Raw genomic sequence first — 15,284 nt, forward strand, 5'->3', positions numbered from 1 at the left:
TGTCATTGTAGAAGGGATAGGAGATGTCAAGTTCATGATGAACGGAGTGAGGATGACAATCAAGGACGTGCTTTTCGTTCCTCGGATCAACAAAAACATTCTGAGTTTTAGTCGGATGAAAAAAAGAGGCTATTCAATGGAAGTGGATGACGGTGAATGGATCATTCGGGATGGGACTGGGAAAATATTTTTTAAAACCTTGCGGGAAGAGAGAGGCATTGCTCTGCGTTTGCAGATGATTGAAAGGTATTCGCTTTGAATAAATTTGGTAGTAGACTTAGTCTTTAGGTGGCTCTTTTATGCGGTTTCAGTTTGGATTTATTCGTCTAAGAAAGCTAATTCACATATTCTGCTAGTGCAATATGAATTAGTCCTGGTCTTTTATTGGTTTTAATCTAGTTTTTTGGAAACTATTTTGTATCACTTTGCATTGCTTTTGTCAACTTTTGCTAATGGTTAAACAACTTAACAATGAAAGGATTTGCTCTGATTTTTCAGGTGATGGAAGGTATAATCTCACTTCTTAACTAGCGGCTTGTACCACTATGAATAATTTTGGTAGTAGACTTAACTCGTAAGGTATGGACAAACCAAATCTTTTGTGTGTTTGTTTGTTTCTTTTTCAGTTTGTTCATGTAAGAAAAGCTGATTCATTTTCCCCTGTTGTGGTAAGCATTAGTCTGGTCTCTTAACCTAGACGGCTTGGTTTTAATCTAGTAGTCAAAAACTATGTTGTTATTCACAATGCAGTGTGCTTTTGTCAAGTTTTGTTAATGGTAAGAAGGAATCAATTTCTAGTAGAATAATGAAAGGCTTGTTAGAAATTGATCAAGTATAAGATAACATACCAAACTTGAGAAAATTTACCGAAATAGAAAGGAGATAGACATGAAAGGACAAGGGCATTGTTTGGCCGTAGGCATTGTGACATAAATTTGTGCATGCATATTCACACTTAATCGTTGGACAATGAAATGGATTTGTTAATTTATTAATATGTCACGTTTTTCACCTTTACAAAGTGCAAATACTAAAATGTTATAGATCAATGTAATACTGTTCCGGTCCTATAAACAGAATTTATATATTCAGTGCTGTGTTAAAGTTTTTGAAGTAAACCACGTACTAAGATGACTCAACCACTGCTTTAATTATCGTTCAGGATAAATTCTGCTTTAATTATCATTCAGAATATATTCATCTTAGATTAGTTATAATCACACAAGTCCAAACCATCGACAACAACTGGTATTAATCATGGCTGGAGAGAGAGCTTGCGTGTGGTGTACGGTTAATCACTTAACTGGACCAACCCACTGAAATTGAACCAGGCTTAACCAAAATTGATTCCCCTAAGGCCCTAACAATAATAACTAAACCGATTCGAAAGCTCTGTATGATTAACCAAATTCACAATTTGATTTAATTCTTGAGAATGTATATGAATCTATTTACCATTTACTGTATCCATTTCGAAGTGAGCCGAGTAACTCGGAAAAATGGGTAAAAAAACCTTCACTTTACTTAAAAACATATAAAAAACCCTCAATTTTTTTTTGTTGGTTTTTAAACCCTCACATTTTCCTAAATAGTAAAATAAACACTATTACTATTAAACTCAACTTTAATTTAAACAAATTGTTATATTAAAACAGCAACATTTTTTTCAAATTCGAGTTTGCGATTCTTTTTCTTCTAAAATTAAGGTTTTTGCGATATAAAAATTCATTCACCATTTAGTTGAGATTAAACAAATCACCTTTTGTTACTATTAGAAATTATGTTATATATAAACTACAAAAACTTACAGGATAACACATTTGATTTTTTTGGTTTGTTTGAGTTTTTCAAGTTATAACAAACTTCATATTCAGTTGGAGGTTCAATTTTGGATAAAAATATTAGATAATAATTAATTAAATCTAATTTATATTATATTTTAATATATCGTTATATATATATATATATATATATAATAACTGTTAATAAATGTTTATATAGTTTATTTGGTCCGATGAAAATATTTTGATATAAAAATTCATATACTTTACGTAGTATTATAAAATTCGGTTTGGTTTCACATTAGTAAATTTGTTTGATTGGATCGAATAAACATGTATTAACATAAATTCATATTCGGATTGGTATAAGAATTTATATATCACTCATAACAAAATTTGCTTGGTTCACGTTGATGAATTTCTGTAACACAACCAAATAAAACTTCATTAATAAACTTTTTTACATCATGCCTTCAAAAAATTTAAATTAGAAAAAGATTGTCAACTAGAATTTTAGAAAAAAAATCCTAAATTAAATTGTTTATATTTTGTTATGTTTTCATATAACGATTTGTTTAGGGTAATATTACAAAGTAACCAAATTTTGAGTCAAAATTAATAAACTAACCATTGTCAATTTTTTTATAGGTAAATAACCATATGACGGCATATTAAAAAACAAAAATGTCCTTGCAAGTTGAACCATGAGCAAGCTTATGCGGAGAAACAAGTAATAGATTTGAGAAATTTCAACAAATCGCGTGAAATGTGTTAAAATAGCATGATATTTATAAAAACAGTGACATTTTATAACGTACAGTTGTTCAAAATAGCATGTTATATGAACAAATATCATTTCATTTGAAAAGCTGAACCATGAGCAAGTTTATGCAGAGAAAAAGTCATAGATTTGAGATATTTCAACAAATCGCGTGAAACATATTAAAATAACACGATATTTATAAAAAAAAAGTGACATTTTATAAGGGAAAAATGTCATTAAAATCCCCAATTTATTGAAAACGTTGATTTTAATCCTCAACTCTCGACGAAACGAAATAAATATCAAACTTATGTTGACTTTCCAAATAAATATCAAATTTTCGTTGACCTGACCATATTAGGCATGACGTTAAGTAGGTTAACAAATCCTGTTAACAAGGTTAATTTTTCTATTACAAGACCTGTTAATTGAAAACGACAACATTCCCTCTAATAATAAAATGACGTCATTTTGTTGTAACTCCTCAATAAAATTCCGGGTTTCAAATCATATGAAGATTTAGGGTTAGAAATTTTGCTTGATTTGGGGATTTAAGATTGAATTTAGGGATTTAGTTCAATCGTTATGACAAAATGACGTTGTTTTGTTGTTATAGGAAACAATGTCGTTTTCAATTAACATGTATGTTAACAGAAAATTAACTGTGTTAACGGGATTTGTTAACCCACTTAATGTCATGCCTAATATGGCCAAGTCAACGAAAGTTTGGTATTTATTTGGAAAGTCAACATAAATTTGATATTTATTTCGTTTCGTCGGGAGTTGAGGATTCAAATCAACGTTTTCAATAAATTAGGGATTTTAATGACATTTTCACCATTTTATAACGTACATTTTGCAAAAATAGCATGTCATATAAATAAATATCATTTCATTTGAAAAAGAACCGTGCCAAACAAATTAATTACATAATATATATTATAATAGCATGTCAAACAAAAAAATTTCGATTAATATTAAAAAAGAACGTGAAATTTTACAAAATCTATTCATTCTCACAACAACCATGAACAAAATATAGAAAATGAGTGATCTTTGACAGATCAGATGTATACAGTGGTAGTGGTAGCCGTGAGGAAGGTGGTTACGGGTGAGGTGATGATGGTTTTGGAAGAAGCGGTGGTGGTGTTCGTCGCGAGTGGTGATGGTGGTGTCGTAGTCGCAAATAGTAACAGTGATTTTATTGTAGTCATCGTTCTTCCGTCGCGAAAAGGAGAAGAATACGGTGGGTGATGATGATAATGGTAGATAAAATTAGTAACAATGATTTTATTGTGGTCGTTGTTCTCCCGTCGCGAGAAGAAGAAGAATGCGGTGTCGTAGGCGTTAATCGTTGTGAGTGTTTGTGTGATTTTTAAAAATAACATGTAACAAAGAAATGGGTATAAGAGTAATTGTAATTGAGGAGAGAGTGTATCTTCAGATATTATGGTTAGTTTCTCAATTCTTTTGAGATCCATTGTTAGTTTATGCATATTTTCATTTGTCTATAAGAATTGGTTTATTAATAATATGATTTATTTTACCATTTATGTAGAGGTGAGAGTTTAAAAACCCACAAAAAGAAATGAGAATTTTTTATATGTTTTTAGAAAAAGTGAGGGTTTTCTTACCCATTTTTCCCTTAGGTTTATATACACTTATCCAATTGCGTTAAACCGAACAAAGAAATAAACCAAAGCCGAGCCACTACTCAATTTTGAGATTTAGGGTTCATGGTTAAGCATAAGTCACCAGAATAAATAGAAAGTTTTCTGGAGAGGGATTAGTTTAGTCGCTTTGCTTTCTCCAAGAGAATATACAGAGAAAAAGGTTTGACGACAGTTGCGGCTATGGCGGCGAATCTCCAAGACGGTGTTTCCGATGACTTTGACTACGAACATTGGTCTCCAATGGCGGAAACTAGACTGATGGAGAATGGAGTTTGGGATGTTGTTCAAAACGGAGTCTCGCCAAATCCAACGAAGATTCCACAGTTAGCGGCGACTATTAAGGCCGTAGATCTAGCGCAATGGAGAAATCGTGTGATTGAAGACAACAAAGCGCTTAAGATAATGCAATCTTCTCTCCCAGATTCGGTTTTCAGGAAGACTATCTCGATTGCTTCGTCCAAGGATCTTTGGGATTTGCTCAAAAAAGGTAACGATAACGAAGAAGCTAAGCTACGTAGATTAGAGAAGCAATTCGAAAACCTTATGATGTATGAAGGAGAACCAATGGAGTTGTACTTGGAGAGAGTTGAGGAAATCATTGAACAGTTCTTTGTTTTGGGGAATCCGATATCGGATGATAAGGTTATCCCGAAGCTATTAACTTCGCTGCCACCGTCATATGATGATTCTATTCCTGTGTTGAAGGAATTCATGACTTTGCCTGATCTGACTCATCGTGATCTTCTTAAGGCTTTTGAATTGTTTGGATCACATCCTGAAACTATGCCTCAGGAGTTGATGAAGTTCATTAACATTCTTAGAAAAGCCCACTCTGATCGGTTGCCGTGTAGTGGGTACGATAAGAACAATCCCAACAAAGATGCTAAGCTACTTGGATTAGAGAAGCAATTCGAGAAGCTTATGATGTATGAAGGAGAATCTATGGATTCTTACTTGGAGCGAGTTTTGGATATCATTGAACAGTTCCGCGCTTCGGGATATCCGATATCCGATGATGATGTTATCGCGAAGCTGTTAACTTCGCTGTCATGGCCATATGATGATGCTATTCCTGTGTTGGAGGAACTCATGAATTTGCCTGATATGACTCCTCATGATCTTCTTGAGGTTTTGGAGATACATGGATCACATCCTGAAACTATGCCTCAGGGGTTGAAGGATTTCGTTAAAAGTCTTAGAAAAGCCAAGGCTGAGCAGATGTGGTGTGGCGTGTGCAAGAAGTACAATCACTACCAAGAAGACTGTTATTACAACCCTAGGGTAGTGAACTTGAGTGGAGGCAGAGGCCAGTGCTTTCAATGTGGAGAAATTGGGCATTATGCTAGAGATTGCTGCAACACAATGAATCTACAACCTGCGGCGACACTTCAAGCTCGGAAGAGAGAAGTCAAAGATTGTTTCACTTATGATGAGGATCTGTGGATGATATACACCACCACTGAGAATCACATGACTCCATATGAGAAGTTTTTCACATCTTTGGACAGAACATACAGAGGTGGGGTCCAATTATCGGACGGGAATGTTGCCATGGTAGAAGGGATAGGAGATGTCAAGTTCATGATGAAGGGAGTGAGGATGACAATCAAGGATGTGCTTTTCGTTCCTCGGATCAACAAAAACGTTTTGAGTTTTAGTCGGATGAAAACTAGAGGCTATTCAATGGAAATGGAAGGAGGTGAATGCACTATTAGAGACGAGACAGGGAAAATATTTGTTAAAACCATGCGGGAAAAGAGAGGCATTGCTCTGCGTTTGCAGGTGATTGAAAGGTATTCACTTTGAATAAATTTGGTAGTAGACTTACTCTTTAGGTGGACATTTCAAGTCTTTTATGTGGTTTCAGTTTGGATTTATTCGTCTTAGAAAGCTAATTCTCATATTCTGCTACGGCAATATGAATTAGTCCTGGTCTTTTATTGGTTTTAATCTAGCTTTTGGAAACTCTTTTGTATTCACTATGCATTGCTTTTGTCAAGTTTTGCTAATGGTGAAAGGAGACGATTCTAGTTAACAACTTAACAATGAAAGGGCTTTTAGTAAATTGATCAATATACGATTACAGACCAAACTTAATTGAGAAAATTTACCGAAATTGAAAGAGAGGGATAGGCATGAAGAAGGTGGTTTGTTGAATCAGTAGCGGCAGATCTTGGCCGTAGGCATTGTGACACAAACTTGTGCGTATTTCTTCTTGGCCGCCTCTGTCCCTCGCTTGGGCTCTTCTTCTTCAGCCATGGCTACTTTAGCCAAAGAACAAACCGCTGCAGCTGCAGCCGTGAACATGAGGTCCCTCCTCATTGTGGTGCTGCACTGTTCCTTGACTTGTAAGCTGGGTGTGTTGTCGCTCGTGGAGGCTCTGACTACCGAGAGCCTTCGTCCGCCGGTGGCTGAGGGAAGCTTGGCGATGGCCGGGAGGAAAGTAGCAGTCATGGTCATCGATGCCATTGCTTGATAGTTGATTGAATCCTACGTTTGATCTTTCTCTCTTTCTCTCGGTTGGCTCTTGGTTAATGGTTTGTGAGCTGATGGGAATGTGTTTAAGAAGTTGGGTAATTTGAGTTTGTGGAATTGTGGAGAAATGATATCCATTTCCTTATCCAAATATGATTTTCGTGCAAATGGGTTGTTGCCACGTGTCATTGTTCTATCTTTTGTTACTCTATTTAATTACTTAAAAGACCATATTAGATTTAATTTAATGAGAGAATTATTCAAAATTATAACACTGGTTAAATTAAACCCCAAGTCAGTCCCAAGTAACCCTTGGTCTAACGCCGTTAGTCGGTCTTCTCTTCATCAAAATTCGTCAGAAACCAAAAAAGCTTTCATCAATACTCTCCGCTAAGACCAATCAATCCCTGCTTTCACATTCCTTCTCCGATTTCGTTTTCACGCTTTCGCATTCCTTGTTTCAATTCGTTTCGAAACGCGTTCCAAGGTTACGTCGATCTCAAAGTACATCGCCTTCGGAGAGAGATTGATAAACCTAATTGCAACAATTCCATTGTTATTCACGGCTCTTAGAAACTTTACCTAGATTGCTTGGATTCAATCGTCAAGTTTTTATTGGATCGTAGGAACCCTAATTTCGAGGGCCTGTCTTCAGTCACTCACTCAATTTCCACAACACTCTCAGAGACCAACAAGAGGAACATGAACGCTCCGATCATAGGTGAGCTCTATGTGCACTTGTGCTTCCACTCCCATTGTTCGGTTCTTCGTCACTGGGTGTATAATTTGTTGGGTCTCTCTGTGTAGATCCATTGCAAGGAGATTTTCCGGAGGTGATTGAAGAATATCTGGAACATGGTGTCATTAAATGTGTTGCCTTTAACCACCGTGGTTCTCTTCTCGCTGGTATAAATCCTTCCCAATTTAGCTTTTGCTGTTTTCGTTATCTATCTATGAATTTGGTTAGATTTTTTGATATTTATAGTACACACATTGATGAGAGGATCTCTTGCATTCTTTATTTGTTGTTAGCGGGATGTGCCGATGGGGGATGTGTAATCTGGGATTTCGAAACTAGAGGCATTGCAAAGGAGATTCGTGATAATGATTGTTCTGCTGCTATAACAAGTGTCTCCTGGTCCAAATATGGGCACCGCTTGCTTGTGTCTGCTGCAGACAAGTCATTAACTCTTTGGGATGTCTCTACCGGAGAGAAGATTGCTCGTACGATTCTTCAGCAGACTCCGTTGCAAGCTCGTTTAAACCCTGGCTTGAGTTCTCCTTCTCTCTGTCTGGCGTGCCCGCTCTCTTCTGCTCCGATGATTGTTGACTTTGATATTGATTGTACAACTTTGCTTCCAGTCGCTGTGCCTGAGATGCCTGATGTATTAGCTCCTCCACAACGCAGTAAATGTCCTGAATCAAATCCTCCTTTCTCTCCAGCTGCAGCATGCTTTAACAAGTGTGGGGATCTTGTTTATATAGGTAATTCCAAAGGAGAAATACTTATAGTTGATTATAAAAGTGTTCGAGTTCTTGCTTTGGTTCCTGTGCCTGGCGCGGCACCTGTGAAAAACATAGTGTTTAGCAGGAATGGGCAGTATCTTCTCACGAATTCACATGATCGAACCATTAGGATATATGAAAATCTTCTCCCAGCAAAAAATGTGCTTAGATCCCTTGAGGACTTGGGAAAGAACATAGATGGGCTTGATGGTGTTGAGAAAATGAAGACTGTTGGATCAAAATGCTTAACACTCTTCAGGGAATTCCAAGATTCAGTTACAAAAATGCATTGGAAAGCGCCTTGTTTCAGTGGTGATGGTGAGTGGGTAGTTGGGGGTTCTGCGTGCAAAGGGGAACATAAGATCTACATATGGGATCGAGCGGGGCATCTTGTGAAAATTTTAGAAGGTCCTAAAGAAGCGTTGATTGATCTAGCTTGGCATCCTGTTCATCCCATAATCGTCTCTGTTTCCTTGGCGGGTCTAGTATATATTTGGGCAAAAGATTACACAGAGAACTGGAGTGCATTTGCTCCGGATTTCAAGGAGCTTGAGGAGAACGAAGAGTATGTGGAACGCGAAGATGAATTTGATTTGATACCTGAGACAGAAAAGGTGAGAACTTAAATAGATATAGACTTAATCATTATCTTTCTATCACATGTTTTCCTGAAACTCTAAATTGTTGTATGCGTGTAGGTGAAAGTATTAGATGTTAATGAAGATGAAGAAGTTGACATAGAGACAGTGGAAAAGGATGCTTTTAGTGATTCAGATATGTCAGTGGAGGAACTCCGCTACCTTCCAGCTGAACCGATCCCAGATACAAATGACCAGCTAGACAATTTGGTTGAAAGCATCAAGTTAATTGAAGGTCAGATATCTGCATCTCCCGCTTCTGAAGAGGCTGGTCAGAATGGACACCATGCATCAAGTCCACAAGGAGGTAAGAAAGATAGTAACAACTTCATATGAAAAACACATTTTATGAATCTCCTATAGACGTGAGATTATAAGTGCAAAGAGTTAGAAGTATGCTAGATGGAGGTCGCATTTGTAGATCAGTTTTGTGGATGTTTGATGTGTTATACCACAGATATAGATAGATGATGTCGTTACTAATGCATGGCTCTCTATTGCAGAAGAAATGGGTGAGACACGAGGAAAGAGAAAAAGGAAACCATCAGAGAAAGCCATGGAGCTGCAGGCAGAGAAGGCAAAACCATTGAAAGGGTCAGGCAGAACAGTAAGAGCAAAAGGCAGAGCAGGGGTTGATCAAGAAACCGATGACAGCATAAATGGCGATGATGATGATGATGATGATGCATATTATTAACAAAGTAGGTTTACTAACCTTTATGTATGCAAAAAGAAAAAGAAATGCAGCAAGCTAGGACATGTAATGATATTTGTTTGAATTTTTTTTTATTGTTGGATGTGTTCTTCTTCTACCATGACACAGCTCTGCGCTGAATCAAGTTGGAGTATGCACAATAGCAAATTATGTAGCAAGTAGCTTAAATTTACGCATAAAGCAGTTCTTAAGACAACCATTTAGCATTTTGGACACAAAATTATGCAGAAATATCTTTGATTCATTAACTTTGAGTGATTATTACATCAACAGAATTATGGGTCAAAGCAGCTACATTATTACACATCTCCTTTACACAACAATGGATACAGATCACATTTTCTCACAGAACCCATCAGTTTCCTTTTCACCTTTATCTATATGCATATAGATAGATAGATAGACGTCGAGACTATATATGGTTATTGGTTAAGAATGAAAGAGAGAAAAGCTGGAGGAATTTGTTTCTAAGTGTCTCGAGGCCCGTCAGCCGATTGAGTCTTTCTTAGGTTCCAGTGAAGACCATCGTGGATGCTGCGTAAGAAGTCGTTGGTGGATTCAACTTGGCAAGCGGTTGAGACGGGCCATGGTGCCATGCTACACACTAGTGCATCCCCTGCTTCAAGCTGTTTCCGGTCTTTCCCATCAAAGGAGACCCAAGCGGAGCTTCTGCTGTTGAATGGCACTTGCACTCTCACTGTCACGTGTTCCGGTAATATCAGTGGGCGGAATGATAGAGAATGCGGACAGATAGGCGTGAATAAGATCCCAGGAACCTGCAAAACATTAAGTTAGAATATAATCCATTATCTGTTATTGATAGATAAGACTAAAGCTATAGTGCAATCTCTCAAGTTCTTCAATGGCATATGAATTTGAAGAAATTTGAATTGTGAATCAAAGAACTAGCCTCGCTTGTTGCTATGGATATAAAGATCATTATGGGGTATTTATTACCTGAGGATGGACCATTGACCCTCCAGCAGCAAGTGAATACGCGGTGCTACCAGATGTTGTAGACAGTATTAGTCCATCGCCTTGCACACATGTGACGAATGAGTTGTCGCAGTAGCATTCAAGGTTTGTGAGGTAAGAAGATATTCCACGGTCAATGGTGACTTCATTCAGAACAAGCATAGTCTCCTCTGTTTCATATTCATTGGTTGCTTTATCTCTGATGATGTGACACTGCAACCTGTGTCGTAGTGTTATACTGATTGGACCTTTCAAAACCGCTTCGAGACAATCTCGGTATTGTTCGCTGTCTGGATTGGAGTTAAAGAAAACTTTTTGTAACAGATAATGTGTAATACAGCTTAACTAACTAACTGATAAAGAAAAAAATGAAGGATACGGAAAGGAGTCATAAATCCAAGAGATCCCATGGAGAATGGAACAATTGGAGGCACTGGTCCTTTAAACATCGATGCTGCCTGCAACCGTTAAGATACTTCAGGTTAAATTGTATCTGTGGTAATATAAAAAGCAAAAGATGGAAGATGATATTAGCTTGAGTCATATAAAACCAAGATTTACTTACCCATAGCACTGTGCCATCCCCACCAAGAGTTATAAGAAGGTCAACTTTTGTGTGTAGAAGTGAAATTTCCTTGTCTGCACCACAAATCATCAATTGGGGTAAAAACGAAGTTATGTCACACTTCTGAGAACTAAGAGTTGACTACAAGGCCTAAGCATTTGATGTGGTCTATATGAATTTATTTCACACTTCTGCGCTCCATACACTTTTCTCATAGGCATCAATGGCAGAGAACAATCTGAAAACAATATATCATATCTTACCATCTTCCCAAGTTTGTACGAAGTTGAAGGAACTTGACTCTGATAAGAGTTCTTCCTTTACTCGAGGTTCCACATAAATATTTAGTCCTTTTTGCGTTCTCAACCATCTGAAATGGAGATAAACCAAACTCTAATTACTTCATCGGCACCAAGAATCTACTTTCCAAATGAGCACATACATAAGCTAGTTTGTGAGACACATAAATAAAAGAGATGAAGCAGCAAAGCAGAAATTCAGAGTGAGTTACAGAACAAATCCTATGGTTAGGGTAGCATAATCTTATACAAGTAGCCATTACATTTTTCTCAAAGAGTATTGAAACTCATTCTAGAAGTGACCTAAATACTGACCTGACCATATCCACAGAGAGAACTCGCACGGAAGTTGAATTAGGTTTAGTGATAATAAGCACAGTTTGTGGATCAGACTCCCATGTCAGTGAAATCTGAAATTATAAGTTGTTGGGTTTAGTCTAAAAACACCTTATCAAGCAACTTAAGTGATTGGAATTGAGAACAAATATTTTCCATTAGTTGTAAATTCAGAGATATGAAACAGAAAGATAGAGAAGATGAAACAATAGTCCTACCTGTTTACTACTGCGCTCTGCTGTACTGATATTCCCTCTCTCGAACGAAACAATTTCTTTTTTGTGTTGATCATTAGCCATCCCCTTACATCCCCATGAAAGTTTAAATGATGCCTGCAGCCAATTTTAAAGAAATTTCAATATTAGAGAGTTTTCATTCTTTCCTTATTGTTGTAGACTAATCATTTCCTGCAATACCGTTGCCAGTTTTGAATGTCAAAGTAATTGGGATAAAGCGAATGCGAAGATACATTAACAACTCTGACGGACCAATATTCATCTACATTTGATACGAGAATGTGCAAGTCCAACAAAGGCTAATGTAAGATTCATCACAAGTACATAGGTTGATATTGGCCTACTTATGCTCACTGACTTGCATAGCCAAAAAATAAAAGCAAGGATAGTAACAGTTAACTATATCTTACCTTCCTCTTCAATTTGTTAGTAAAACTGTTAAATCCACCATCTTGGAGCACTTCATGAGAGCAAATACGCTCCATGCCATTAGAACTGATTTCCTGAGCATAAAGCCGCGGAGACTTTGCTAAGTGCTCCATCCTTTGACTATTAGATTCATCGGCACACACTCCATTAGACAGTTCTGTAAAACAAGCCAGCAATTCTGTTATTCAAACACATCCATAGCCAATAACACCTTTCAAATCAAAATTACTAGAACTAAATGGTGAACATTTTAAAAACGACCCTTTTAAGTTAGTAGAGAACCTTTATGCTGCAACTCTACGTTCTTCGACCTCTCTACCTCGTATCGACGCTTCCATTCAGCAGCCTCAGCTTGAGCCAACGCCTTTCCTTCAGCAGCTCCCCTTAGTGCCTTTGCAACAGCTACAATATCCAAGAAAGTTCAAGTTAAATCCCATATCCAAAGAGCTCATGTTACACATATCGAAAGCTTGCTTACTTCTCAAAGCCTCTGAAAACTCAATGAGATGGTCGTCAGTAGCCTGCATAGGAGTCTGCTGAAGAAGAAGCTCCTGAACAGCCTTCTCTGATTGAGCAAGTGAAGTCAAATGACTGAAACCATTCTCTGCCATACTCTTTGCATCTCCATTTCCGAAAGAATCCTGCCAAGAAATCAAATAAAGTTAAAACCTTTTGATTCAAAAACACAAGCTTTGAATGAAGATATAGTCATAGCAAACATAACGGTGAACCAAAACTACCGAATCCTCTAGAACAAATTCATCAATACCAACTCAAAGAGTCTCTCACATTCTCAATTCCAAATCAATTTCAATAAACGAAATTGCCGGCGATCACTACACGATCATAAATCAAAAAGGAAAGATTTTTGTTGACCAGCTCAACAAATTTGCTATTAAAAATCCCCCAGAATTGAAGGAGAAGAAAAAAAAGCAGAGAGATTTAAGAAACACGAATCATAAGCCAATTCATGAACCACTGAGTCAAATTAACGGCAAAACAGAGCAAAAGAGAGTGAGTAAAACAGAATCGGCAAGAGAAGGAGAGATTGAAGTACAGTGTGATTGAGCTTGTAGGTCGTCGACGACATTGGATTCTGTCTTCTGTGATGGAAGACGAAGAGAGAAGAGAGAAGAGAGAAGAGAGTGCGTAACACGAAGAAGAAGCTTGATATGTTTCCAATCTCCAAGACGGCAGATTTATGTGTTTTATAGTATATATGGAAATCGGAGACGTACGCTTTTGTGAAATAAACAGTAATTCGCTTTGAAGTTAACGGATCACAACATATTTGACTCTTAGATCAAGTCTTCTCTCATATTTAATAAATCAACAAAAATAAATAAAGATAGGGGACAAAATTATATTTACTATGAATAGAAATATATACTTCTTTTTTTTATGATCACGTCTTTTTTTTTTTTGACAAAAATTCAGATTCCCTTTTTGATTATGAAGTCTAGAGTTTTAATACAAATATTAAATTAAAATTTTCAAAACAAAAAAGGAGTTGTAAAGTTTTCCAAATTTTCGAAAAACATTTGAAATGACTTGAAATAACCCATCTTTATATTCAACAGTTTATCTAAACTAGTAAGAAGTAGAGTAGTGATTTATTAGGTGCCCAAATTATATGAAACCGACACGTAACCTAAATTTCTCTTTTTGTATATTGTTCTTTATATCTTATATAGTATTTTTAAATACTCAAAATACAATTTATGGTTTATGTAGGATGCGACTAAACAACATATATCATTATATCTATTATCTAATCATCAACAAATCTTCTGGTGAAGATAGTTGTATAAGTATCTTTCAAAATGATCAACTAATAACTAGAGGTGGGCTAGTAGTTCTAGTCTAGTGGAAGAGTGGCTTTGTTGGTCTAGGCCAGAAATCGATTCTCCAAACACAGAATTCTCAGCTTTATCCCTTTGGCCACATGGATAATATGGACTCATTATTTACGATCCATTTGAAAACCTTGGGAGAAGTCTACCTTTAAAACATCTTTTTCCCAGGGATTAGTCCTAGACCCCTGTATAGATATGGGGGTTTATCCTAAGTTATCAAAAAAATGATCAACTAATCATTATAACATATATGGTCGAATTAAAATAGTACTAGCCGAATGTAGAATGTTTTAAAAAATTTATATTAGTTTCTTGGTCGACAGAGGAAACATATCTCAACACGGCAATGCGCTAACATAATCTGCAAAAAATATTAGAGGCTTCTACGACATCTATTTAATATAAAAATTACTAATATCTTAAGTTCCTTAAAAAAATTTGTTAAATAATATCTTAAGTTCTTAACAAACCATTTTACCAATGACATCAGATTCCCACAAATCATAAGTTTTCAAAGATCCTTTTATGTAATTAAGCCCTTTAATATCATTTCATTAGGAAAACTAACTGTGTTTTATAAAAAGAAAAAAAGAAAAATTTATCTAAGTTATCTTTCATTATTGGTTTATCTTCTTCGTAACATTCAAATAGTGTTTAACAAATTAACGGACATTAACCAACACAAATGGTAACCACTCTGTAGAAAACAAAGAGAGAATAAAGCATGCATAGTTTTCTTCTTCTCATTTGATGATTAGTTGATGATTTGGTTTTCTTTTGATTACATACTTAAAAGACCAAATAGTTGATTACTACTTAACTAATCACGCCATTAGTTACTTCGGCAGCAACTACATTATAAGTGGGCCGCCAAATAACGCGTGGCTGCTTTTGAGGACTTTGAACATTCAGGTCCTTCAATCTCGCATGGTGTGCGGTCGTGGTGTTTTTGGTTCCACTAGAGCTAAGTGCACGCTTTTAATGCGACACGTGATTCATCTATAAACCAAAGCTCTGATGAACGCTTTAGATTTGAT

The 15,284-nt window shown here is 36.4% G+C and overlaps 4 protein-coding genes and 1 long non-coding RNA gene across 5 annotated transcripts; 3 read left to right on the forward strand and 2 right to left on the reverse strand.

Moving 5' to 3' along the window:
• The first annotated feature begins 6 nt into the window (after nt 1–6).
• Nucleotides 7–803, forward strand: LOC110230325. Its single transcript, XR_002333440.1, has 2 exons — nt 7–246; nt 499–803. It is a non-coding gene; the product is annotated as an uncharacterized LOC110230325 (long non-coding RNA).
• Nucleotides 804–4,132: 3,329 nt separating this feature from the next.
• Nucleotides 4,133–6,234, forward strand: LOC110229688. The gene has a single exon (XM_021030380.1). The coding sequence runs from the start codon at nt 4,398–4,400 to the stop codon at nt 6,021–6,023; it is 1,626 nt and encodes a 541-aa protein (XP_020886039.1). The 5' UTR covers nt 4,133–4,397; the 3' UTR covers nt 6,024–6,234.
• Nucleotides 6,235–6,248: 14 nt separating this feature from the next.
• Nucleotides 6,249–6,778, reverse strand: LOC9319349 (photosystem II 5 kDa protein, chloroplastic). Its single transcript, XM_002885371.2, has one exon. It carries the CDS (start codon nt 6,684–6,686, stop codon nt 6,375–6,377), a length of 312 nt encoding a protein of 103 aa, XP_002885417.1. The 5' UTR covers nt 6,687–6,778; the 3' UTR covers nt 6,249–6,374.
• A 210-nt stretch (nt 6,779–6,988) lies between these two features.
• On the forward strand, nt 6,989–9,750 carry LOC9321484 (protein RBL). Its single transcript, XM_021030379.1, has 5 exons — nt 6,989–7,413; nt 7,500–7,598; nt 7,725–8,812; nt 8,897–9,143; nt 9,340–9,750. The coding sequence occupies exons 1-5, from the start codon at nt 7,395–7,397 to the stop codon at nt 9,531–9,533; spliced, it is 1,647 nt and encodes a 548-aa protein (XP_020886038.1). The 5' UTR covers nt 6,989–7,394; the 3' UTR covers nt 9,534–9,750.
• Nucleotides 9,751–9,774: 24 nt separating this feature from the next.
• On the reverse strand, nt 9,775–13,736 carry LOC9319350 (NAD(H) kinase 1). The gene is made up of 11 exons (XM_002885372.2): nt 13,449–13,736; nt 12,870–13,032; nt 12,674–12,793; nt 12,373–12,548; nt 11,945–12,058; nt 11,706–11,800; nt 11,355–11,461; nt 11,092–11,165; nt 10,906–10,984; nt 10,509–10,816; nt 9,775–10,327 (listed from the first exon to the last, which is right to left on the reverse strand). The coding sequence occupies exons 1-11, from the start codon at nt 13,479–13,481 to the stop codon at nt 10,019–10,021; spliced, it is 1,578 nt and encodes a 525-aa protein (XP_002885418.2). The 5' UTR covers nt 13,482–13,736; the 3' UTR covers nt 9,775–10,018.
• Nucleotides 13,737–15,284: the final 1,548 nt, after the last annotated feature.

Source organism: Arabidopsis lyrata (assembly GCF_000004255.2).
Source record: "Arabidopsis lyrata subsp. lyrata unplaced genomic scaffold ARALYscaffold_3, whole genome shotgun sequence".
Taxonomy (NCBI): Eukaryota; Viridiplantae; Streptophyta; class Magnoliopsida; order Brassicales; family Brassicaceae; genus Arabidopsis; species Arabidopsis lyrata.

Excerpts from the sequence above, each read along its gene's own strand:
- LOC110229688 (XM_021030380.1), top strand. The coding sequence starts at position 4,398 with ATGGCGGCGAATCTCCAAGACGGTGTTTCCGATGACTTTGACTACGAA.
- LOC9319349 (XM_002885371.2), bottom strand. The coding sequence starts at position 6,686 with ATGGCATCGATGACCATGACTGCTACTTTCCTCCCGGCCATCGCCAAG.
- LOC9321484 (XM_021030379.1), top strand. Across the intron at positions 8,813-8,896 it reads TGATACCTGAGACAGAAAAG|GTGAAAGTATTAGATGTTAA; the intron begins GTGAGAACTTAA and ends GTATGCGTGTAG. Across the intron at positions 9,144-9,339 it reads TGCATCAAGTCCACAAGGAG|AAGAAATGGGTGAGACACGA; the intron begins GTAAGAAAGATA and ends TCTCTATTGCAG.
- LOC9319350 (XM_002885372.2), bottom strand. The coding sequence starts at position 13,481 with ATGTCGTCGACGACCTACAAGCTCAATCACACT. Across the intron at positions 12,794-12,869 it reads GTTTTCAGAGGCTTTGAGAA|CTGTTGCAAAGGCACTAAGG; the intron begins GTAAGCAAGCTT and ends TGGATATTGTAG. Across the intron at positions 10,328-10,508 it reads GGTCAATGGTCCATCCTCAG|GTTCCTGGGATCTTATTCAC; the intron begins GTAATAAATACC and ends AATGTTTTGCAG.